The 26,939-nt window shown below is 41.9% G+C and overlaps 1 protein-coding gene across 3 annotated transcripts in view; it reads right to left on the bottom strand.

Moving 5' to 3' along the window:
• The window catches only part of adcy7 (adenylate cyclase 7), a 42,125-nt gene extending 15,432 nt beyond the window's left edge, over positions 1 to 26,693 (bottom strand). For all 3 annotated transcript variants that reach the window (XM_054731931.2, XM_015952813.3, XM_054731932.2), the window contains exons 1-11: positions 26,320 to 26,693; positions 20,362 to 20,559; positions 20,116 to 20,286; positions 19,075 to 19,224; positions 13,804 to 13,964; positions 8,540 to 8,651; positions 8,210 to 8,337; positions 7,920 to 8,078; positions 5,283 to 5,415; positions 3,963 to 4,151; positions 3,847 to 3,890 (exon numbers count right to left, since the gene is read on the bottom strand). In XM_054731931.2, the coding sequence (XP_054587906.1) occupies positions 3,847 to 3,890; positions 3,963 to 4,151; positions 5,283 to 5,415; positions 7,920 to 8,078; positions 8,210 to 8,337; positions 8,540 to 8,651; positions 13,804 to 13,964; positions 19,075 to 19,224; positions 20,116 to 20,286; positions 20,362 to 20,559; positions 26,320 to 26,484 (1,610 nt within the window). In that variant the 5' untranslated portion in view covers positions 26,485 to 26,693. The remainder of the gene's footprint in view (positions 1 to 3,846; positions 3,891 to 3,962; positions 4,152 to 5,282; positions 5,416 to 7,919; positions 8,079 to 8,209; positions 8,338 to 8,539; positions 8,652 to 13,803; positions 13,965 to 19,074; positions 19,225 to 20,115; positions 20,287 to 20,361; positions 20,560 to 26,319) is intronic.
• Positions 26,694 to 26,939: the final 246 nt, after the last annotated feature.

Here is a 26,939-nt window from a genome sequence, read left to right as displayed (position 1 = left end):
TCAGTAAGTGAGGCAGCATCAGAGGTAACTGTAGAACCTCATCTGTGTTTGAACAGTTTTGATCCAGTTGAGCTTTCAGCGTTATCAAAAATATTAGCTTCATCTAAACCTTCCACTTGCATTTTGGATCCAATCCCAACCAAATTATTTAAAGATGCATTTCCTTTGGTTACTGCCCCCATTCTAGATACAATCAATCTATCCTTAGTAAATGGATATGTACCACAGGATTTTAAGGTTGCTGTAATCAAACCTTCACTTAAGAAGCCTTCTCTGGATCCAGATGACCCAATGAATTATAGACCAATATCTAACCTTCCATTTTTATCCAAAGTCCTGGAGAAAATAGTGGCCATCCAAGTATGTGAGCATTTAAACACTAATGCTCTGTTTGAGGAATTTCAGTCTGGTTTTAGAGAGTATCACAGCACTGAAACTGCGTTAGTGAGAGTTACAAATGATATTCTCATGGCCTCAGATAAGAATCTTGTGTCTGTTCTAGTCTTGTTAGATCTCAGTGCTGTCTTTGACACAGTTGATCACAATGTTCTTGTAGAAAGACTTGAACATGTTGTAGGGATCAAAGGAACAGCGTTAGGCTGGTTTAAATCCTACCTGTCTGATAGATTTCATTTTGTAAATGTACATGACAAATCGTCTTCATACTCCAGGGTTACTTGTGGAGTACCACAGGGTTCAGTGCTTGGACCAATTCTTTTTACTATATATATGCTCCCAATTGGGAAAATCAGTAGACAGCATGGGATAAACTTCCACTGTTATGCTGACGATACTCAGTTATATTTTTCCATTTACCCTGATGAACCTAATCAGTTGGGTAGATTACAGGCTTGTCTTGAGGACATAAAAAATTGGATGACTCTAAACTTTTTGCTTTTAAATCAAGACAAGACGGAAGTTCTCATCTTTGGACCAGAAATCCAGAAAAAGAAATTGTATAGTCAATCAACTGACCTGAATGGCATTACATTAATCTCAATCAAAATCAATCAAAGATACTTTATTAATCCCAGAAAAAGTAAGGCGCCTTGGTGTTATCTTCGACCAGAACATGTCATTCAAATCCCAAGTTAAACAGGTTTGTAGGATTTCCTTTTTCCACCTTCGGAATATTGCTAAGATTAGAAGCATCCTTTCCAGGAGTGATGCTGAAAAACTAGTTCATGCATTTATTACATCAAGACTGGATTACTGTAATTCATGACTCTCAGGAAGTCCACAGAATGTAGTTAAAGTCTTCAGCTTGTCCAAAATGCTGCAGCTAGAGTTCTGATGAGAATTCAAAAGAAAGATCATATCTCTCCTGTCTTAGCTTCACTACAGTGGCTGCATGTTAAATTCAGAATAGATTTTAAGATCCTCCTTCTCACATATAAAGCTCTTACTAATCAAGCTCCATCATTCATCAGTTTGTACCATACGTTCCTAACCGAGCACTTCGCTCTCAGACTGCAGGTTTACTGGTGGTTCCCAGAATATCTAAAAATAGGATGGGAAGCAAATCTTTTAGCTATCAGGCTCCTCTCCTGTGGAACCAACTCCCAGCTTTAGTCCGTGAGGCAGACACCTTGTCTACTTTTAAGTCTAGGCTTAAAACATTTTTATTTGATAGGGCCTATGGTTAAAATCTGATGTTAGCCTAAATCAGGACAAGTGGGGGAGTACAGGGAGGTGGAGTGTACAGTCGGTAAAGACAGCTCTCCCTTGCCCTGCCTCCAACATGCCTCCATCTAAAAAGGCTAGGTTATCCAGAGTTATCTCTGTAGTTATGCTACTATAGGCTTACACAGCTGGAGGATACACTGCCCACTTTTCACACTCTACTACTTTCTTCTACAATCTGCTCTTTAACTGTATTATTTTCTGCTATTTCAGCTGTTAACTTTATTTTTTTCTAAGTGTTTTTCTCCTCAGAAGAAGCTACAACGATGTTCTGCTGAGCTGTGGTGGCCTCATGGAGGGGGCCAATGTCTAGCACACTGCTGCTAATCACTTAAACATTATCCCTCCCCGATAACTTTTTGGATGTGCTAATAATACTAGTTTATCCGTTTAATTATAGATTCACTAGGATAAATACAATAAAGTTTATCTCTCACCAAATAGAATATTTATTAAGAAATCACAATGTAACCATAGACATATTGCTTGGGGTGTGTGTGTGTGTGTGTGTGTGTGTGTGTGTGTGTGTGTGTGTGTGTGTGTGTGTGTGTGTGTGTGCGGTCTTCTCCATTCCCAGTGAGTCGTGGAGGATGGCTGCTTATACCGAGCCAGGATCCTCTGGAGGTTTCTTCCTGTTAAAAGGGAGTTTTCCTCTCCACTGTCGCTGCATGCTTGCTTAGTATGAGGACTGCTGTAAAGTCACTGACACTGGTCAGTGACTTGATGCAATTTGCTGGGTTCCTTATATAGGACTGGCTTAATGACATGACCTGGATTGGAATGTTTATTATGTAAAGTGCCTTGAGACGACTCTTGTCATGATTTGGCGCTATATAAATAAAACTGAATTGAACTTAATTGAATTATTAATCCCTGAGGGAAATTAGAGAAATCGAGCACTTGGACCAAAATGGCCGACCTCCTGTGCAACTTTGCGCTTGACTCCAAGAGACTTTTTTGTAGGTCCTGAGAGACTACATTAGTGTACCAAATTTCATAATCCTCAGTCAAAACATGGCTTGAGGCTGACAGTTTTAATGGTCCTAGGGGGCGCTATTTAAGAAAATAGGCCACGCCCACCGGATTTTCACATCAGATTTTTTGGGGGGCTGGACTAGGATCACTCACCAGAAGTTTTGTGGCGATATCTTTAGAAATGACGAAATTGGAGGCAAACGTATGGCCACGGCGGTACGCCTAACTTCGCTGTGCCGCCACAGCCCCACCCTCTTTTGAAAACTCCCATAAAGTGACGCCAAGCAACCCCCACTTGTCTTGGGTTAACAGCTACAAAATTGTGGTGATTAAGTGAAATGAGGCGATTTGGGACCTATCAAAGTAAAACTTGACCTTTTTGGTCCTGAGGAGGCGGGGCTTGTGTGATGTCATCCTCCAACATTTAGTTTAGTTTGTGGCTGGATGTCACATGACCACAGAAATTTTTGTAACTCTACTCTATTCGAGTACGAAGTTATAGCCATTTATATTTTTTTGCCGAGTAGTCGAATTTCGAGGCCTGGCCACGCCCCCTCAGCATATACGAAAAGTCAGTTTTATTTTTTCTATTTGATCGCCCATCCCTTCTGAGCAATTTCCCACAACTTTCGAGACGATCGTGCGAAAAATGATCAAGTAAATCAATCAGAGGCGGACCCTAGAAACGGCCAAAACGGGGTCAAAATCACCACTTCAAACCAAAATGGCTGACTTCCTGTTTGATGTTGACCTTCATTGCAAGAGGCTTTTCTGTGCGGACTGTTGAGTACTACTACGGACTGTTGAGTGTACAAAATTTCATAACTGTATGGCAAACAAAGGGTTTACGGAGGGGGGTATTTTTCACATTCTAGGGGGCGCTGTGGAGCTAGTTTTATTGCAATATTTTTGGGACCTTTAAAATACAAAATTTTACACCACGCCTGACATGTGTGCAAAAATGCCTGAGTTTTCGGGTATGTTAAGGCCTCCAAAAAGCCAATAGACTTGGCAGAAGAAAAATAAACAGAGCAGATAAAATAGGCCTTCGCAGCGCTTTCGCTGCTCGGGCCTAGTTATTCTCACATTTTAGGCAGGAATTCACCTTAAAAAGGCCAAACATGCTTCACCTACACAGACTCTTAAACGTTCTTATCAAACGTAAGAATTTATGGTGACTTTTCTTACCTGTCTGTGATCTTGGAACTCGGAGGTGACCGCAGAGGAATGTCCTGGGAACGAGGGAGAGGCGGGATTAACTACGCTGGTTTAATTAACTAACAACTACAGATCAGCTGGTTTACCTTGAAGCGTGTCTTTCCACTAATGATGCTTTCTGATGTGAAGCCCTCTCTGTTCTGGAGGTGGGCGAAAGGTTTGACGGCCCCCCAGGATTCCAGGTACCGAGTCATTCGAACAGACGCCCTCATCTTCAGACCGTCGTTCACACGGGGTTTAGCTGCGTTTCGTGTGCTCAGCGACGGGTCCTTGGACTTGAACACAAACCAAATTATTTAGCCTCAACATTTTAATCAGGGTATCTGCGGGTTTAATGGAGCCACATTTAAGACTTTTTAAGACCTTTTTTAAGGCCACTTTGACCAAATTTAAGCTATTTGTAAAAATTAAATTTAAGCTATAATTTCCAGCTCTTGCCTGGAACCGGTGCTAACCACGTCGCGGACTTGGGATTAACCATCCAATTACCATTAAACTTGCACTTCCCAATGGTGCAAGCTCCCACTAGCTTAACCAGCTAATGTGCTCATCTAAAAATAGCCCCCTTTCACGAGCAACTGAATGTGTACGGTTCCGCTTACACCAATATCATACACAAAATATGCTGAACACCAACTAGAAATTAACGAAAATTTTATAAATTTATTGGGTCTTTGGTAATTTAAGACCTTTGGAAACTGTATTTAAGGATTATTTGTCATTTTTAAGGATTTTTAAGGCCTTAAATTTGGAAAAGCAAATTTAAGAATTTTTATGGACCTGCAGATACCCTGTTAATCCTAAATTACACAAGTCCCTGGGGATGATGTTAGGTCCTGGTCAACAAAAATGTCCTCTCTCTGGCTATGCACCAATGAAAAACTACTAATCAACAGAGTCTGATGTTCTAGGGGGTGTTAAGTGCGTCCGTGTCAAAACTGTACATATAGTAAAATTAGATCTTGAAAGACCTTGGACTGAGGAGCTAACTGCTAGTCTGAGTTTAGCCAAAACGGCACCAATCCCCTGAACCATTGTTTAAACCTTTATCCCGGGTAAAATTCACGTAACATGATTATTTGGGTGGAAATGTGAAGAAATCTGATCTCTGGATGAACTAAATCAGTAGCTTTAACTGCTGCTGGCGTTGGTTTTGCTTCTGAATAAGAACAGCCTGGAGATTTATTGTAAAAATGCCACATAAACCTTTCTAAAAGTTTGAAGCCATTTAAATGATAGCACCCGACTAGCCGTTAGCTCAGTGGTCCTGTTTTCTCTGAACTGATGCTGTTCAGGGAGCTGTCTGAAACAACTATTTATAGTTTTTACACAGAAACATGCTTCTAGATGTCTTTAAACATAACTTTATGATGAGAGACGTCTCTAAAGGCGGACTGAGAACTCACCCGGGGATCGACCACCAGATACGTGCGGACGTTGAGTTCGTTGAGGTACGGGTCCCTGATGTGGCCGTTCCCTTCTTCCACCTCATAAGCTTTGTTCAGGTGCTTGAGGGTGGCCTCTGTGATGTGGACGCGGCTGATGGGAGGAAGAGAATGATACCATAATGTCCACCATCTTTCACTCTTTCATGAACAGAACTGCAGCCCCTCAGCAAACCGACTCCTGCATCAAATATTTCAAGCGCTGCAGTGGGTGGTGCTTCTGGATCTTGTCCAGTTTCAGAAGGGAAGAAAGTGTGACGAGTTTTCCATCCGCAGCTCAGAGTTTCCTCTAATGATCACGGCCTTCAGAGTTTAGAAGATCCTAAATGCCTCGTTGTGACCTTTGACACCAGTCCTCGTCTAACTGAATTCATTTGTGTCTCAGATATGAAGAAGATCCTCATCAGCAGCTGTTTAGTTTAACTGCTGAACCAGACACTGAATATAATTCTGCTAAATCTGGACATTTTTATTAGGTTTCAATAATTTATTAAGATAATTAGAAGTTATATTTGTAGAAACATTTTGAATGTGAGTGGATTTCTTTCGTCATAAGAACTTGACCCAAAGAGCAGTAAAATGTGATGTAAATGTAAAATGATCCATTTGAACCCAGCTCAGTGGCCCGGTGGTGGAATATCCGCCCTCGGATCAGGAGATCGGAGTCAAAATCCCGGTCGGGTCAAACCAAAGACTTTATAAAAATGGGACCCAACGCCTCCCTGCTTGACACTCAGCTTTTAGGGGCGCCTTCCACGTTAAACACACGAGGAAGCCCTTATATTGTAACAGGTCTAAACTTTACATTTAAAAAAGGAAGATATTTGAGAAAAAAATGTGCTATTATTGTTGCAACTAGGCTCTCCTAGCTCGTCCGTCTAAAAACAGCGCCTCTTGCTGAACCGGAAGTTCAAGGAAATCGTTCCTGACTCTGCTCGAGAAAAAAAGGGATTTGCAGCAGCAGCACGGAGCTCCAGATTGTGAATCCAAACACACATTTATGTTACATACTGAAGGTGCACAGCCATACGGTTTTGAGCCAGCAGCAAGAGTTGATGGGAGCAGGCTAAACAGGGATAATTAATCTAAACGCCAAAATACACACAGGCATGGAAACACTAACTGGTAAAAATATTGTTTATCTAAATATATTTCAACAGAAACTTGTCTCCTGACATATTACATCTAACAAGTTTCCATAAAAATAATTTTTGTTTTCTAATCTATGAGTTTCTAAAGTAATTAAATCCTAATCGCTGGTATTTTCTGACAGCGAGTACACTGCTATGTTGGTTTCCTGTTTACTAAATGCGAGCACGGCATTGGTCTAAAAACATCACGTGAGAGCCACTTTACTACTTACACTCAAAAGAAAGTAGTCCAACAGCGATCAGAATAAAAAGCGGGTCTACTTTAGAAGAAGAAATTTACGTTTGAAATCAGTACAAATGTACTACTTTTATGAAACAAACAGCTAGTGGCCACACGAGGTGGGAAAGAGATGAAACGAAAACGAAATACGCAGAGGCGATGCTTAGCGCTGGAGTGTAACCACTTGCCGCCATTTTGGATGGGTCCCTTACTCCAAAACCTAATCGGAATCAACACTGAGTGAGCAACTCTGCCCGTTTCTGTGCGGTCTATGGTTCCAACAACCGGTGTACTATTGTAAACAGATTATGTGGGATAACTATTGACTTTTCTAGACCAATGACTGCACTGGGGGCGACAAGTGACCCATTCAACATGGCGGCCTGCAGTTACGGCAGTGCCTATAGAAAGCCCCAGCCCATGTGTGCTTCTCATATTGTTGTGGAAATCGATGAACACAATGTTCAGACAAATGGGAGTTTGTACAACCCCAACACACACAAACATTAACCATCATTAAACTAGTTGAATCGGTGTTACCTCAGCAACTAAAAATAACCGGTCAAGCACATCTACCACTGAGTTTTCCTTGAGGTATACAATGAGTCACGTGACTCCAAAACCGTGCGTTTTGTAGGGAAGCATGCCCTCTTCCCTTGATTTAGTATTTTTAACACCTGCTAATTATCTGAAACCTGGAAAGATACCCAAAGTAACCTTTTGACCTTAGATTATGCTTTTCTACCATTTTAAAGAACATTAAAGATGCTCTTTAGGGGGTTGGATTGGAGGGTTAAACCACCAAATAGTTCCCGAGTGTGGCTGTGTCTGCACGAGAAGGGGTCAGATCTGGAGGACATTTATCACCTATGAGACTTTAAACTAGTGATGTATTCTGTTTGAACTGGGATCTTGCAATTTCCAAGTTAGGAAAAACAAATTAAACGCTTCCAAAGTTGGGATTTTGTCTCCGAGATTTCTGACCAACACCAACCTTGTGATCCAATATGGCTGCCTTGTGCAAGAACAGATGTTGCAGCTGCATTAATAAACTATTTGTTATTTAATGTTCAACCACTGCTCAGAACAATTAGCTCTGAATATCCAACTGGAACTCCTCTGGCATTCCCTGATAGGAGTCCTGACTTCCAAAGTAGACAGAAATGGTTCTCATGGAGGCGGAAGTTGTGTTGCGTGAACCTTGGGTTAATGAGTTCTCCTGCTTACCCCGGAACACCTCCCGACTCCATGTGATTGGCCAGAGTGACGTCATGTGACCAGACATCAAACTGCCACTTCCGAAGGCCGATCACGCCACAGAGAACATTGCCTGAGTGAACGCCCACTCTCATGTTGATATCGACACCTGTGGCGTCCCGTACCTGCCTGTAAAAAATGGTTTCAGCATCAGGAATATAAGGACGGCACGCCTCCAACCACCTGTCACGAGTTTTATTATGAAATCATCTCAGGTTAAGAACCGATGAGATGATCCGGTCACTCATGGTGCCACTCACTTGATGGCTTCACACATGTCCAGTCCCATTTTAACGCAGTTCTTGGCGTGTTTAGGCAGCGAGACCGGCAGCCCGGAGACGCAGTAGTAGCAGTCCCCCAGGATCTTAATTCTCATGCACTCATTTTCCTGTAAAGAATGAAGAATAGCACTCATAACAAACACTTTCCTGCATGAAGAGCACCTTTAGAGTTCCTTTGTGACTTGTCAGAACCAGGTTTTGTTCTGGAACTGGAGCACTAACAACCCTGACTAGAATAATGCTTAGATTATAACTATAACTGTGGTATTTAATTACCTGATTTACTAAACTGTATAAGAGGACGCTCACCTTGGCGATTTGGTCAAACTTGCCAAACAACTCGTTGAGCATAATGACGAGCTCCTTGGGGGAGCAGTCACTGGCCAAACGGGTGAAGCCAACAATGTCTGCATACAGAATACTGCAAGAAAACCAAAACCAAGAATAACAATGAAACAGAGCTCTACCCAACACAAACGTTCATGTGAGCATGTTTTAGATGTTTCTCTGCTCCAGAACAGCTGCTTTCAACCATTTATCAGTCTTTACCAGATAAATCAGCTGTTTTAGTGCAAAACTAAAATATATAGAACCAGCTAATTCAGATTATTTACAAATACAGTTAAGTAATTTATAATTTCTTACATAATTCACACTTTAGATTAGCATTGCAGTTTACCACTGTACTTCTTAATTTACATTTCATTTATCAAATGATCCTAATCAAGACTTTTTAAGACATTTCTCAGACATACAATTTTTATTTTCCTTTGTCTGCACCTCTAAAAATGTGGTTATTCCTGCGGCGCATTATGGGAAGCATGAGGACTAGGTCAGTCACGAAGTCCCCAGTGGAAGTGCCATCGATGGCTAGCTCTACTGCTAATTTCTGCTGCAACGAAACAACAACTTTCTATGTAATTAAGTGTGTAATATTGACACTGATGTGAATGTTTATTAAATAGGATTTGCAGTGAATGATTTTATACTGGAGTTGTTTTAAAACAACACTTTAACTGGTGCCACTGATCAGCTGGAGATGCATAAAATCATCTGGAATCGGTCAAAATTCAGCATGACTGGTTAAACTCTTAAACTGATGTCATTTTAAATAAAACCACTAACTAAGATCTAAACTCGGTAACGCTTCCTTTTACAGTCCCCTAATTACTAAGTACTACTTACATAGTAATAACATAGTAAGTTAAAGTGTATTATCGTGTAATTAAAGTCTATAATTGTAACAAAGTGTAATTATTGTGTAAAGCAGTATTTACTGGGAATGATTAATACAAATAAAAACTAGATTTGAACCTTAGTTACATGGTAATAACTCTAAGAACCCAGAAACAATAACACACTTTAACTTACTATGCAATTACCATGTAAGTACTTAGTAATTGGTGCCGAACATATGGTATCGGTTTTTACACTTAATGACCAAACGTTTACAAACCACATATTATACATCAAACTCTTCAGCTACTTTTCTTTCAGAATGTTAAAATATAACACATTTGTGGTCGAGGTTATTTGAGCTATCCTTAATTCATGCTTATGTAAAGCTACTCTTCCAAGTTTCTGACCTGCTAGATCTCCAACTCATAATACAAATGACATTTAGAGTATTTGTAGTTTTAAATTCAACATGTCCCATGGTTGCAGCCCCATGAGACCTCGGCTATTTTACACATTTTCTCACCCCATCGCCACAAACATGAATAAATCACACTTCTTGTTTCTTTTTGTTTTTGTTCACAAACTCATGTTCTACAAATCCAACCCATGCATGTGCACGCACAAATCCCTTGGCTTCTGCACAAAGAAGTTCCCTTGAAGGTCCCTCAGAACAGAACATTTACCAAGAATTAAACAGAAAATGAAAATTGGATGACTCAAGAAGAAAAGGTCATTTCTATAGCGTCTCAAGATAAAAATCACGAGGTGCTTCACAAAAGCAAAAAGTGTAAAAATATAAAAAAGAATTTAGAAAATGTTTAATATATTTAAAATGAGCAAAAATAGACAATTGTGATTACAAAAATGTAAAGAAAAGAGAGAGAGTAAACAGGAAAGAGGGAAATCAGTGGATCCTGAGGAAGGTGGAATAGGTGGGGAGAGCGGAATAGGGGACTGTAAAAGGAAGATTTACCCTAAACTCATAACTTGTGTTTTTGTCCTTTTTGAGGTTCATCTGTAGCAGAGAGCTGGAGAACATGAAGAACCATAAACCTCGTCTCCCTCAGATAAACGACTAAAACGTCCGTGATCCTCGATGACTGTTGTGGCCGGAGAACAACACCTTCTCCTGTGAACCTCCAGATGGTTCGATCAGTGACTCATTAAAAAGCCCGTCTGGATCAGAGATGAATCACAGCATCAACAAAGCTTCTCCTCGGAGCATCGGAGAGGGAATAACTGCTGGAATTTAAAAGGAAAAGCCGACCCAAAGACGGCGCTGGGAGGGAATTCATTAACGAAGCCACAGAGGGACAAAAGTGATTATGTAAAAAAAAAAAAAAACACATAGAAGAGCCAATTACTGGAGCGCTTTGGGAACGATCCCAGTGAAACCAACCAGAAGGGCCACGTGCTCCACAGCCAGGTGCTCCTCGAGACCGTCCACGCTAATCACCTGTCTGACTGAGGTAATTACAGGGAAGCCGCTACGCAGCCAGGAAATCAGCAGACACCTTTTCCTCTGGCATTAAAGACACTAATTCTGATGCTTCTCTGAGAAACTGATGTCTCACCTGCTGCTCTTAGAACGTTTTTGTTTTATTTTACATAAGTGAGAAATATCACCACCCATAAAGACTTGATAATCCAGGTGCAACGACGCTTACTTCAATTACAATCCGAGTATTTTTTGTGTAAATCGGCGGACTGTAACCGTCTGCCTTTATCAGTAAAATCTGTCGGCGAGCCACCGGCTCAAGTTCAGTTTAAGCTGCCAGAAAAAGCTGTCAGCACTGAGTAAATGAGAGAAACCAGCTGCTTCATCAGCAGACATTTGTCCTAAGGATGACGAGAATTAGACAAAGAGATGTTGTATTACCTTTGCTCTTTATATAACAAAACCTTTCACAGAATCCAGTTTCCTTTAAATTGATTAATTTGGTTAAATATAAAGAAAGGATGAAAAAACTAATAAAGAGATAAAAGGAAACCTGGAACATTGGGTCAAAATCTTTTTATATTTTTATTAGTTTTTGTCCCTTTACAACAGAAAAAGCAGCATATCAGCTAGACCTTTCCTTAACGGGTGACGGTGGCACAGGAGTTGTGTTCACCTCGTAATCGGAAGGTTGCAGGTTCGAGCCCTGCTCAGTCTGTCGCTGTCGTTGCGTTCTTGGGCAAGACACTTAACCCACCTTGCCTGCTGGTGGTGGTCGGAGGGACCGGTGGCGCCTGTGTACGGCAGCCTCGCCTCTGTCAGTGCACCCCAGGGCAGCTGTGGCTACATCGAAGCTCATCCCCACCAGCGTGTGAATGTGTGTGTGAATGGGTGAATGACTGATTGTGTTGTAAAGCGCCTTGGGGGGTTCCAGGACTGTGGAAGGCGCTATATCAAATGCAGGCCAATTACCATTTAACTCGTTCACTGCCAATGACGACCAAAGTCGTCATTTGCATTTTTTTTTACTTTGTGGGCGTTGGAACGAGCCCTCGCACCGTGAGAACAAACATATCAGCTCTTAAGCCGATCTTCAATCAATCAATCAATCAATCAATCAATCGTCGATCAATCAAGGCTTTATTTATATAGCTCCTTCCTCACCCATTACGGGAGGCCAAAGCGCTGAATTCATCTGCATATGTCACACGTCACGTGATCAGGAAGCAGAACATCCATGTGTTAGGAGATCGATTTGGGCCGCTGCTGTAAAAAAAGTGAGGCGCGAACTGGAAAAGCTTCTGCCGATCTCAATTCAACAACGGATTATGAAAGAACGGATAACGCTCGAAACTCGCGGATTCTTCCTGAAAGGTGAGTCTCCGCTTTGTTTTGGTTGTTTTGGCGTCGACATCATCCTAGCGCGCAACGGTCTGTCACTCTTAAAAAAAACTGTGAAAACACTGAAAAATGCTGGCAGCGAAGGGCTTTTCTGATCAGGAAACGGCTGACAGTGAATGAGTTAAAGGTGTAGTTCCCTGAAAAGTGAGTAGAGTCCTGAGTAAGGCTTGCAAGGCAGCATTACTAACAGAGATCGCTGCAAATGTATTGATTAAACAAGTTTCCCACACCTTTGGACACTTTTAATCTATTTATCATTTATTTTGTTTTGTTGCTGGTTTCATTGAATGTTTTCTATGTTTAAGATGAGTTTTACTTTTAAAAGGGGAACTAGGCAGTTTTGGCTTGCTTTTAGCACCCCTAGTGTCCGTTTGTAGAAGTGAAAACTTTGCTTTTTACCCTTTAATCTAACAGCCGAAATGTCTCCCAGCCTTCCTTAGAGTCTACAGCAGTGATGAATCACTAAATTAAATAAAGCTGCTGTGTTCATGATCTAAAGTTCTATTTCTTCGAAGTCCCAGCAAAGCGGCCCGCCACTCTGAAGTTGCAAGTGGGACATTCTGGCCACTGGGACAGGGTGGCCTTTCATTAACCCTGTAAAGCGTCATTTTAGCACATACTGGCTCAAGAAAAGGATTTAAAAATATGAAAATGTTGCAAAATGTCCCTTTAAATTCTCTAATGAATGAATTAATGTAGGTTTTGTTTAATGTAGCAACCTCATAAGAATTATTTATAACCTTCCCACAGTCTTCATGGGTGACCTCACCAGGAAAGTTGACCACTGAGCAGGATTGATGGTTTATCCCTTGAGGTCCACGTGGCAGGGGTGAGGTGGTGCTCACTCCTCACCCGTGCCACGTGGACCTTAAGGGATAAACCAGATCCAGTTTGCAGATCCACACATCTCTTATCTGGAGGGAAAGTCATCAATGAGGTCACCTGATGCTGTGCTGCTTCTGAGCTAGGGATGTAAGAAAATATCGATATGGCAACATATCGCAACATAATTCAGCTGGCCCAAAAACTCCACCTTAAACCGGTTCTCCTAACCTGATCACAGACAGGCCAGACTGAACATGCATCTGTGGCCAGAGCTTTCTTCTTTTCAATCCCTCCTTTTCTGGTCCACCTCGGTCCATTTTGCCACAGGGGCCAAATGAACAGTAGCGTGTTCCGAGAGTCTCTGCAGCGCGTTGCCAGACCACGACAGAGGAGGCGTGTCTTTGTGCCCAGTTTACTCCGTTTGTGTGAGCGTCAGCAGAGCAGATGCCCTGATGAGCTGCATGAGGGATTGTTAATTTAGATATCATGCACGTCATGAGCGGGTTAATCTGAGCGGGCCAGATTAACGGCCAGGCCACTGGGAAGTCTCCCCTCTCTCCTGATTACCAGTCCGCCACTGACTGGTACCCTGTCTGAGCAGTTTAAGATTATTTGAATTGTTTTAGAAGCTCATTAAAGCTCATTAAAAATCATGATAAAGTCATTTTGAACCTGACTGTCACCTGGGCCATGGTTTTGTAAAAGTACTTGAGGATGACTGTGGTTGTACCTGACATTCTCGTGCCTCTTGACATACAGGCTGTGGAAGTTGTTATCTTTGACCAGTCGCTGTCGCTCCTCTTTATCTTTACAGTCCTGCAGGCGTTCCATTATTGCCAATTTCATCTTCATGGAGATATAAACAGGGAGCACAGACTGCAACAGGTTTTCCTGCAAACACACACACGTAGGAAACGTGTTACTCTACCACAGGAAATGAGATCAGATGATGCTGCAGCAGTGGAAGGAGGAGAGGAGAGTGTAGTTCTCCCATTGTTGATAGGTTTTCATCACGTTTCACACAAGATTCCTCCTGGAAATGGATAAATACCAACATAGTAATCTCTGTTTAAAGCCTGGATAGTAATCTATCTTGCGCCATTTCAGAGTAAATATGATAAAAGAAAAAACTGCCATCACCACTGACATTATTAGTTTAAATCAAATTTTTTGTCTTTTTCGGCACCAGAAAAGCTTCAGCGTCGGACAAATCCAGGCTTTCATGATGTAAAAACTTCAGGTAACACAAAAATAACTAAAATATTCTAAAAAATGGTTTCTTAAAAATTCTCCTTGACAAATGCCCGCCATTTTACTTTTCCTTTTCCAAAGATTCAATTCAGTTCAATTCAAGTTTATTTATAAAGCACCAAATCACGACAAGAGTCGTCTCAAGGACCTTCACACAGTAAACATTCCAATACAGGTCAGTTCATTAAGCCTATCAGTAAAAAGTTTCCTTAAGGAACCCAGCAGGTTGCATCGAGTCACTGACTAGTGTCAGAGTCTTTACAGCAATCCTCATACTAAGCAAGCATGCAGCGACAGTGGACAGGAAAACTCCCTTTTAACAGGAAGAAACCTCCAGAGAATCCTGGCTCAGTATAAGCAGCCATCCACCATGACTCACTGGGGATGGAGAAGACAGAGCACACACACACACACACGTCACGATATTCAAGCGGTTAGCAGCAGTGTGCTAGCTGACGGCCCCCTCCATGAGGGCACCACAGCTCAACAGCACATCACTGATTGTGTTTTTAGAAATCAGGCCAACCGAATTCCAATATAAAACACAGATTTCCTGTATTGACAGTTATCTGACAAAAGTAGGACACAACAGCTCAACCTAAACATTTACTCAAACAACATTTAGAAAACTCAAACGCTTAAAAAATAAATAACACATTATTAAAAGCAGAAACATCTGGCTGCACAAGCATGAATTAATAATAAATAAAATTTATCCATCAAGTAAATAATCCACCCATCCCAAAAATGAATAAACTAGAAAAACTTTGAGTTTCCAAGATGGCTGCTTGCGTTTAACAGATATGGTGGTGCTTCCGGCCAGAAGTCCTTTTAAAAGTGCATTTTAGGTAGAAACGTGTTTAGCACTCATCGTGTAATGCTTCGTCTTTACTTCTGACGTTCGTTGTGGTTCGAGACCTGATAAATTGGATCTTTTGAACCTGAAGGTCGGTTGAGAAGATGAAATATTCAGATTCTTGGAATTCCTGAGGGCCTGAGTCCAGCTCGACAACAACTGTGGCTAAAGCCTGATTCGTGCTTCTCCGTCAGCTCCAAAAGGGACACACGCACGCATAGACGGAGATGTTTTGCCCTCAGACTTGTCCGTCTCCTGGGGACTGTTGCAAAGCAATTCCCCACCAGGACAACAGAGGGCGTAGCACTGTTCTGTGGTATCCTGTAATGTATCCGGTCCAAGATATTGTTTTTCTATTGTTTTTTTTTTTTTTTTTTTTGTATATAAGAGACTTTTTAACACGGACAAATGTGTCTCTCATCCTCCTCCACCTCTTCATGCGCTCGCCACCTCTAAACCCACGTTTCCTGTCATTTCCGTTAACAAATAAAATGCTTGCTGCGCATCTTTTCACTCCTCCAGTCACGGGGAATTAAACGTTCATGTTTTTAGAGCCCACAAGGACGGATAATGGCGTTGAGTGTCTCTGCTCTGACGCAGAAGCATGAATCAGGCTTAAAACGTAGAAAGAAACGCTGCATCTGGAGTCAGAACTGAAAATAGACCGATCCCACTGAGCTCTCCAACAGGCACGTAGCAAACATCGAGTCATTAGCTACGTTATTGTCAACAATGCACAGAGATTCTGGGTGTTTCTCAATGGCAAGGCACCTGGCCTTGCGAGGCGATGTCTTGCGAGGCCAGTCGCCTTGCTTACGAGGACACTGTCCGTCCTTGGTCAAAGAAAACGGTTAAATGGAACAGACTTGCATCACGTGTCCGCAGCTTCCACGGCGGTCACATAACATCACGTGACACAGGAGATAACGTTATATTTTATATGTATTAGTTTCAATATAAATATATAACTAGCCTTTTACTTTTCAAATTGTGTATATGTTTATTAAATTAACTATGTAAGCAAGTTTCCACCTGCTAGCCACCGAAGCTTTAACTACAGAACAACTAACTAACCACTGATAACTGCTTCGGATATGAAAAGAAAAACATTTCAGATATCAGCCCGATAGCAACAACTAGCTGACTTGATTTAAACTTAAAATTTACCTCAGCCAATGCCGGCTTCTGATCCGCCATCCTTTTGAAAATACACCGGTGCATTCTGGGAAATTTTTGACCAAGGCTAGGCTACAAGACACCTCCCGCGCGTCCTTGCTCAGCTAGCTTAACGGCTAACAAACGGAGAACACACGCCTCGGTAGAACATGAACATTGGAACACGTCTTAGAGGTTCCTGATGACGTATCTCCTAGGCAACCGGGACAGGGGCCAAGACATCAAGGCGAGCTTCCTTGGCTTTGAGAAACACTGTTTGTCGTCTGGCTAAGGAACAGCTAACTATGATTGCCTTTAGCCGTTTGCTGGCCAGAAGACTTGTACTGTTGTAATGTCCAGAAATGGTCAGTTTTCACCTACATATTGACCTATATGCCACCGGTCATCTGCAGATCCTCTATGGTGGTTTTTACACTCTATCTTCCTGAAGCCCAGACGGATACAGCAACCTTGTCGACATTTCAGGAGGAACACTTTGTCAGCCTGTGTTCCTAAACAAAGCCTTCCTTGATAACTCCGTAGGAGTACCCACTCTCTCAATAAAGTGAACACGTTTTCATAAAATGAAATCAACAAATGCGATATGGATAATAATAATGTTTTATTAATCTGTGCTTAAATCAATAAGGTTGATTGATCTGTGAAATATTACATTGAGTGATGTGTGTATATATATATATATATATATATATATATATATATATATACACACATATAGTAATCAGTAATGTTTGATATGACCAGGCCGCACTCAGACAAGGACAAATTAAAGTTAAGTAAACTCATGACACACAGACATTTCTTTACCCCAGATCAGAGCATCCGGTATCTTAAGAAGGCGTGATGTCTGAGGTTTTCTTGGTAATATCCCTTAACATGGCACATTCCGATTGGCCAAGAATTCATAACATGAGAATAATAAAACAGAATGACTCTGGTGATTCAGCAGTTGCAGTTGGAGTCGGATTCCAGCTTCCCGTCATCCAGCATTCAGTTCTAGAGAGCGCTTCGGAACGGCCGTCCGGAGCGACACCTCTTGAGCATTTTTGGCAAGCTGCGAAGACCCTGCTAAAAACTGCCTACCGCTGACACAGCAAACGGTTCCTGCAGAACAAAGCTGATATTGTTCTGACTCCTTAAGAGTCCTCCTAGATGCAACGGTTCAATCCACCCGCCGTGACGCGGAAAACATCTCTGGACTGAAGGGTCGGTGCTACGGAATTCTACAACCTCGGTGCCAGAGGTCATCCAACCTCTCTGACCTTCGAATCCATGAAGAGGGTCTTCCAAAGGGTGAGGTAGACACGCAGAGTCTGATGCCTTTTTGATAAGAACCAACTTCATAGTTTAACACAAACCAAATTCTTTCCCTTTTACACCCAGAACTCTGCTCTTCTCGATACGAAAGTTCTGATAACATCATATCCACACATCTCCTCCATCTAGATTCATCCATCACAGTAAATATTAGTTAACTTGTCATGTTTTAATTGTTTGGAAAATAAATTCTTACTTTTATAAACCTGACTCTTTCCCTGAATCAAAACGAAGTGTTTACAATCCCTGAATAAACAAAGAATCCAAGAATCTTCTGATTAAACATCCAAAGACCAAGCAGGTTGATGTTCTATAGTTATATCGAGTATCACAGCTTATTGGTCATACGTAAAGGTAATATATTAAACTCTTAAGCACTCAATTTACCAACTACTACACTGTCCAGGTGGAAAGACTCTCACCCGCCAGCATATGGTCACCGATGTGCAGAGGCTTTGTCCCACATGCACCTGGAGAAGCCCAGGATCACATTGAGGGGCACAATTAACCAATGTTGTACGGTTGGCATTGATGTTGTATTTTAATGGTGTCTGTGGCTAATTTTCCATAATTCTTTGTGATTGTTTCTTTTACTCTATTGATTGGACTGTATGTGTTCTGATTTAGTGCCACTGTTTTTTTTTAGTTTGATCCAGTGTAGCGGGGGTGAGGGTGAGGGTGGGGGGGGTGTTCTATATTGTTTGTTTTGCTTTGTTTATAAATTATGCTGCAATTTTTTGTTAAAATCAAATAAAAGACCTCGTTAATAAAGAAAACCGTAGAAAAACTTGTTTGAATTGCAACCACATTTTCTGATAAATATGAGTTTTTAAATAGATTTTATTTTTGCGTTCTGTTTTTGGGAAACTTTGCGAACCACGCCTCTCTCTTTCCGAGCAGCGATCCCAAAGGGAGAATCAAACATTTGACTAATTATAAACCATTTCTGTCCTGCTAAGCCATGCTGCAGCTTCCCACTGGTTTGTGTTTTTCACGCAGAGAAATGACAACATTGTTTTGAGAAACCCCTGAAGTCAATGCTAATTGACTTGGATGCAAAATACAAACTGCTTCCCTGAACATGTTATTTGAGAGGGACAGATGTATGAAAACATCCGGAGATGAAGTCAAACAGGCGATGGAATGAACGCAACACGCCGATAACCATTACCGTCGGGCCATTTTCATATTCAGTCAGCAGGGAGAGTTTTTATTAGGGATTTTCATAATATGCAAAGTGCTGAGAGAATAGTGGTGGTGAAGCCGTTTCCACCACAGTGCTGCAGTGATGACACACAGAGAGCCTCTTTAAGACTCGTTTACAAGCAGATTAAAGTGGCTGCTTACATAAGACACACTCGGAAATAACAGCGTTTAAATTTAAAGTCGTCTTTAACTCACCTGTTGTCTCTTTTCGATCTCGAGCTTCATCTTCATTCTCAGACACCTGAGGGTATCCTGGAAGGTCTGTCGAAGCGTTTTCTCCATGAGGACCCTATGAAAGGCCCCCACTGCACTGCCACACAGAAACACCACGGCATTGGACACCAGCTACAGGGAAAAACAGCAGGAGATTCGTGTTTATGACTCGGTTACCAAACTAATTTGTTTTGGCTTTTGTTGGTGACACTGGGAATTCTGCACGTCTTCAGTTTTTATTGGTGGTTTTTAAGGTTGTTAAAGACCAAGTTTACTCTTTTTTTTTCAACACATCTGCAGTGGTCTCTAGGATAAATGAATGCCTTGTGAGTCGATCTCTGTGGAGAAAAAACTCTGGTGCTCGTGTTTCAGGAGGTAGAAGTTAGCTGGAACAGAGGGGAGCTTCAGACGACAGGATTTGGAGTCTTATTTCCTGATATTCAGACATCTTGCCTCTGATTGGCTAACAGAGACACAGCTCTACCACTGACTCTCTTTGCTCTGCAGCTTGGACGTTTTATCTCCATAAATAACACAAGCCTTGAGGAGTTCTGCTGTGCGGTGGAGTTGCTAATGGTAACGGTTAGCTTTTACTAGTCGAGACGTTCTCTGCCGTTTCCTGGACGCCAAACCAACAACAGCCTCCCCGGTTTGAGCCAAGATGGGCGAATCCATGACTGTTAAGCGGCAGTGTGACGTAGATCTGTCAGGCTTTTCTAATCCTAGAGTTTCACCGTCTGTTTTCTGTCAGCAGCTAATGCAGGAGATAGGTGTAGGAGACTATTTTCACATTCAGCCTGCATGTGAAACTCGGAGTGACCGATCGGATTTCATAAGGAACAAGTAAAAGTGGTTTCAGTGAACTTGGCCTTTAAGGTATAATCTCATCTACAAACCCTCTAGAAGAGTGATATAAAACAATCCAAAATGTGGTCTGATACGATGGTCAGTAATTACATCTACACACCTACCAACACAGCAGCAACGCAGAGACTAAATTATTGATGACACTAACATTTTTACCTGTCTGGCAAGGTTAGATGTTGGGCTCAGATCCTCGCTGTAAAGAGTTAGACGCAGCGTGAGGACCATTATGTGAGACAAAGAGGTGATGGCATTCAGCACCAAAGCGTGCCTCAACTGGAATGGCAGCATGGTGTACACGATGAAGATGATGAAGAGGAAGAAAGGCACCTGGTAACACAAAGAGGGAAACTTGAGCACCACCTGTAGGACACGGATATTTTACCTCTGCTGAGTAAGACCTACCTGATCCCAAGGCAAGACGATGGAACTGCTGAAGATGAAGGTGTACCCCAAGGTGAGATGCGTGGCCCAGATGATCAGGCCGAGCAAAAGCCTCCATCGCTGCGCGAGGACTTCTGTGCACACCAGCACCGACACGGCCAGGAACACACACAGGCTGCCGCTCACCACGCTCACGAAGGAACGGTGTTTCTCTGCGCTCTGCATGGGCAGCGATGCACAGGAACATAAACACACGTTTTACAACTCCGCATTAGTCACACGGCTATAAAGCCAGCTTTAATTTAGTGCTGTGTGAAGGTCCTCGGGCAGGCTTCCTGTGTCTGACGTGTGTCATATTGTTTTATAATCACTGTGTGAGCTAATAATCCACAGAGTGTCAACAAAAGCTCATATTTATAATTATGTGATTGCTTTTAACAGGTGAGGGCTGCTAGATGTGTGCAACCACAAAAAAACAACGTCATTACATCAATAAAAGTGGAATATTTATATTTTTACACATGGAAATCGGACTTATTTTGCTCCCTTTTCAAAATCCAACATCTTAATGACACACAGAGAATAAAGAACAAGATAAAAACATCTGTGCATTTCATAAAATGTGTAAAAGAAAAAGGAGTCCATTTGAAAGACGGTGATTATGGTTGAGAGAATAACGCCCTCTGGATGCAGAAGCATCAATGGGGTCATTCAGCATTCCTCTGGAAGTGTCTCGCTGTAAGTGGAGGCAGGTTTGGGAGTGGGAGGGTGAACATGAGAGAAAGCGAAGGGTTAAAAGAGCGCTGGAGAGTGACACACATGCACAAAGTCGGTGCTAATAGATCTCTGAGCAGGAGAAGGCCATCCTGCATTGTGTGCCGAGCTTTCTGGTTACCATGGCAGCGCTGGAAAAGGCTAGATCTCAACAAAACCACTTTCAGCTCCCCGTGTCTTAATGAAACCTTTATTTTTGGTAAAGAGAAGGAAGCAGGAGAGAAAAATCAAACACGCAGCTATTATTTACCATCAAATACTTTCTCTCTTTTTCTTATTTTCCACTTTTTAATCTTTATTTTACATAACAGACTATGGAGAAATATTTTACTGTAAGTTAAAGAGAGAAACATGCCTCACTGAAAGAAATGACTCAGGCGAGGAAGGCTAAGGATGTTCTGTTTGAGCCGAGAACGGAGGAAAAAAACGCACGTTAAAGATTTGTGGACACAGCGACTTCCTTTATAAAACTTTGTGCCGCTCTATTACCCGTAACACAACACACGAGCAGCATTCCCACATTTTCTCCCAGCTTCTCTGTGCCCATGGAAATGCTGATGGTGCTCCTGTAGATGTAGGAGGAACATCAAACAAGAACCCCGAAACGGTCAGGAAACGGACTAAGGGATGGTGTTGATACAAGCATGTTGCCTGCAAGTCTTCACGGGCTAAACACACAGTGAAGTGGAGCATGTGTGCATGAGCAGCAGAGGAAATTAGCACGTGTGGAAGGGTGTAATGAAGCCATTGTCCAGGATTAAAGCAGGAGAAAAAGGGAGTGTGCCGCAAGCCTGCAGCAACACAATAGAAGGAAGGTTAAACTGGTTTCCATCAGAGGAAAGTAACATAATCTAAGATGACAAAAGATGTCAGTGGGATGAGCTCCACTCAGCTGCTGCTCGTCAACGTCCCAAATCCAACAACAGGCTCCAGGAGCATGATTAGCCTGACAGCTCTTCTTAGTGTTTCCTTAGAAATTATTATTATTTTGTCACTTTGAGTTTTTTTACTGCTGGTTTGGCTTTAGTCTCATCTGAATTAATATCTTAAGGAAATCAGGGGGTTCTAGTGAGCAGTAATTTGCAAAATATCTCACGAACTACAGGACGGAGTACAATGAAACTACACAAAAACACCACCTACACCTTTTACTCTGAGAATGACACGTTTCACGTTTTCTCATCAGCTGTTTTTAAAATATCTCCTCTAGATACAATGATGAAAGCCTCCGAAAGTAAACACCGGACGCCCATCACTTAATGATGCACTTTACGAGCCAACTCGATTCAATATGGCCGCCAACATCAAGTAGCCTTATAAAATGAGAAACGGTCATAACCCAGTCAATTTTACAACGACTGCGCTGCTGTGGTAGTAGCTGGGAATCGTTTACAACAAGAAGAGCAGTGAGAGAATTAAAATGTTGGTGAGCTCCGGGACAATCATCCCTAAGACTTCTGTGTTAAACCATTCAAGGTTTTTTATTTTTTATTTTAAAGGCATGGTGGAGGATGTTTATGAATTTCAGGAAAGAACCGCCTTCCCCATGTTTTGAAAATAATGCGCATTAGAGAGAACGCCCAGTTATCCTCGTGCACGCTCTGTTTACAAGTAGCTGCCGGCCTTGCAGCACTTCTACCAGTAATATGATGTTAATTTCCCCAAATAGCATGCCAAACTTTGGCTCATCTGTTGAGCAGAAAACCAGCGACAGAGGCGTCTGTGGGGAGCCCAACCTTCGATTTCAGCACACGCCATCGTTGAAACGAGTCTCCCAAATAACTCTGGTACTAATTTCTCACTTCGAAGGCCTTTCTCTTCTTATCGCAGACAGCCATTTTCAAAAGAGCCCGAAGAGAACAGCGAGGAATGACGGCTATCGCTAGGGATGGGTACCTTTGACATTTGAATCGATTCGGTACCAATTCCCTGTACCTAGGAATCGATACCGGTACTTTACGGTACCAATTTTAGATACTTTTGAGTGTTTAATATTTTAATTCTCTTTTATAATTATATATATATTTTTCTCAATATATAACCATATTTGATAAATGTCACGATAAATAACATACAACAGTTTGTATTTTAACATCGTCCTTGTAGTTTTATAAGCTGATAATTAAACTGAAGCAAACATCTTTACTGTGAACTACATTTACTGTGTATCTTCATTCCTTTTGCCGTCTTTTTTCGTTTGAGTTTTCCTACTGGGAAGTTAGAATTTCCGAGGAGAAAGCGAACGCACCATTAGATGATAACAATGGTGGCAATGGAAGCTAAAATATCAAGCTAACGTTATCTTAAACAGTTTATTTAGCTGCTGGAGCAGATTAAAACAATGATGCCTCACACTTAGATCGTTGTCGCTGGTTTCATCTTCACCCAATCACCCGTCGCATTTAGTAAAGTGAAGCCAAACTTTAGAGCGCGTTCATGTTCTTCTAGTCGGAAATTCGGAGTTCCGAGGAGAAAGCGAACGCACCATTAGCGAAACGGAAGCTAACATATCAAGCTAACGTTATCTTAAACATTATATTTGCCTACCGGAGCAGATCAAGATGAGGATGTCTCACTTAGATCGTTGTCGCTGGTTTCATCATCACCCAGTTACCCATCACATTCAGTGAAGTGGACCCAAGCTTTAGCGTGCGTTCTTTCTACCATGCTGCTCTGTTTACAACTCGCTCACAGCGACCGACGACATAACGCTCTTGAGCATGCGCAGCTGTCTAGGCAAGTTCTCGTTATGAAGGACGGGTACCGAAACGAGGCACCGTTTCAAATTACGTGAATCGGTGCTCAGTCGGTCATATGAAATTTGGTCGGTACCTTAAAAAGTACAGAATTCGGTACCCATCGCTAGACATCGCTCTACAAATAAACAGAATGCGCATGAGCCGAAAGTGAAAACTACCCAGCAACGAGCACGTATGACGATGGCCTTGCGTGAATGGTTCGCCAGAATGATTGACAGTCATGCGGAGCAATGGTTGAGATGATCTACCTGGAACGTTAGACCTTTAAATGGTAACAAATGTTCTTTTAACCGTTTTTTAGCAGATCCAATGAGCCCTCACATGCGGCACTAAGATACAATTAATTAGACTTCTTTTGACATTTCCTGACACACCTGCCCTATTTTTGTTAGAACAATGATCTGATCACTTCTTTTCAATGTTTGGTTGGCAGAATGAGAGGGGGGTGCAAAACCCTAAACTGTGCTTAGAAAAAGTTGTGCTATCCAAGAAATCTGTTGATAAGACAAGTAATAAATAATAGTTACCTACGTTTTACAAAATAACCCAGAAATGGTGGATATTTTCAAAAGTACAGCTAATTCTGTCCCTTTTCTAAAATGAAACATCCCAGTTGAACTGATCTAAATTATGTTTTCTTATCTTGAGTATCTTGATTCTTATTTAAATGGGAACGAGGATCTTAATGCTTATGCAAACCAACTACTGATGAAGCCTCTGTTACTTCAGCAGAAAGCAAAATGCATGAATGCTGACTCTGTTTCCACTCGTTTATAAATTCAGATTATTACAAAAAGGTAGGCTTTCTTAGAAAATGTCTATACTTGGCAGATATTTTCAGAAGCTTCTGCTACCCTGATTAGTCTAAAACTTGGTCATTTATCTTCTGCCGTCAAGACAAACTTAAGGAATTTGGGTGTTATTTTTGACCAATCAATGTCTCTTGAAGGTCACTCAAAAACATTGGTCCGAAACGGTTTTTATCATTTAAGAAATATCTCCAAACTACGAAGGTTGGTATCAAAACATGAACTAGAAATGGTTCTCCATGCCTCTATCTCCTCCCGTCTAGATTACTGTAACACACTCTTCACATGTTGTAACAAAAAAGCCCTTGACTGCCTTCAGTTGGTCCAGAACTCTGCAGCGAGGCTCCTAACTGGAGCAAACAGAAGAGCACACATCACTCCTATTCTGACGTCTCTGCACTGGTTACCCGTTAACTTTAGAGTTTATTTTAGAATCCTGATTATAACGTTCAGGGCTCTACATGGTCAAGCTCCTCCCTATATTACTGAACTGTTAAAGCCTCATGCTCCGACCCGAGCCCTCAGGTCCACCCACCAGAACCTTCTAGAAGTTCCAAAGACCAGATATAAAAGTCGAGGTGATCGCTTCTTCCACTGCTGCACCCCGACTCTGGAATGATCTTCCTTTATCCTTATGCAGCGTAGACAGTGTTGACACTTTTAAAAACAGCTAAAGACCCTTTATTTAAAGTTGCTTTTACCTAAATCTTTTGTTTTCCTATTTTTAACTCAAATTTTTAATCTTTCATCTGTTTATGAAATGTTATAATTTTATGACTTTTTTTTCTGATGTTAATCTAATTCTGTTTTGAGAGCATTTTGACTTAATGACTTTGTTTTATTTTGTTTTGATCTATGTGAAGCACTTTGTGATTCTGTCTGTGGTAAGTGCTATATACATAAAATGTACTTACAAGAATGAAATAAAACCACTCATGCCAGCACTTTTATAACAAAAAGTTTCCTCATTTATGCTAATCTTAACTTGAATGACAAAAATGGTTTTTATTACTAGTAAATCGAAAAAAAAAGGAAAGCTCTGTTGTGTTTGCACTGATGGTTTGTGTCATTTTCTTTTTCGCTGAAGTTTTTATGCAGAGCCAAAATATCTCTAAACTCAACATTCCTCAAAGTTTTAAGAGATTTGCATCTTTTTTCTGCACAAGAGTCGTTTGCAAGGACTAAAATGGTAAAAGGCCTGTGTTTGTATAGCACCTTCTTAGGGTTCTACAACCCCCCAAAGCGCTCCATAATACATGCAGTCACCCATTCGTTCCCACACACAATCACACACTGGTGGTGATGAGCTACGAGGTAGCCACAGCTGCCCTGGGGTGCACTGGCAGAGGTGAGGGCTGCCGAACACAGGCGCCACCGGTCCCTCCGTTCACCACCAGCAGGCAAGGCGGTTAAGTGTCTTGCCCAAGGACACAACAGCAGCATTCTGTGGTGGGAGCCGGGATCGAACCTGCAACCTTCCGGTTCAAATCAAATCAAACTTTATTTATTTAGCACTTAATCATACAATGAATGTAACTCAAAGTGCTTAACAAGTTAAAAAGGCCCCGCATACCCACATTCCCTCCCATCCCCAGAATTTAAAAACACTCATCATCATATGTGACGTGAGAACTCACCAGTCCAAGGGTGAAGAAGAGGATGAGGAGAATTCCACAGAAGAGCATGGAGAGGCCCAGCAGGAAAACCAGTGGCTGATACTGGTTGATGCAGGCGTATCTGCGGTACAGTCCCTCATTTTTCTGCTCCTGGTTGTTTAGCAGGTACTTCCCCTTGGCTGGCATGACTAACTATTCTCACTGAGACATAGCGGATGTTAACGGGGAGCCCCACAGTGTCTCCACAACTTGTGTTGAGCAGGAGGCTTCAGTTTACTTCAGTTAAAAAAGTAAAAACACTCCTGAACTTGCGAGGAGTCTCTTGCTGGCACACAACACTCAAGTGGACCGTGTGTGCTTCGTTTGTTGAGGCATCTTGTTGCTTCGGTTGCTTCTCACAGCTTTGTTGGAGCTCCTTCTGCCTCGGCGTCTCGCTCTCACTGTTGCTCCGCCCTTTACGAGTCTTTTTTGTGTCTTCTATCCTCTGTCTGGAGTTGGCAAGCAGACAGGTTTCATCATTTGCCAACTACGGTGTTGCCTTCCCATCAGAGGGTCTGAGTAACAAACCAGAGGCTGAGAGGAGGGAAGATTAAGACAGAGGAGGAAAGGGAGGGGGTACGGAGGAGACGACGAGGAGTGCA

Source organism: Nothobranchius furzeri, chromosome 9 (genome assembly GCF_043380555.1).
Source record: "Nothobranchius furzeri strain GRZ-AD chromosome 9, NfurGRZ-RIMD1, whole genome shotgun sequence".
NCBI classification, from domain to species: Eukaryota; Metazoa; Chordata; class Actinopteri; order Cyprinodontiformes; family Nothobranchiidae; genus Nothobranchius; species Nothobranchius furzeri.
Note: the sequence above shows the minus strand (reverse complement) of the source record. Positions and strands in the feature narration are given on the sequence as shown.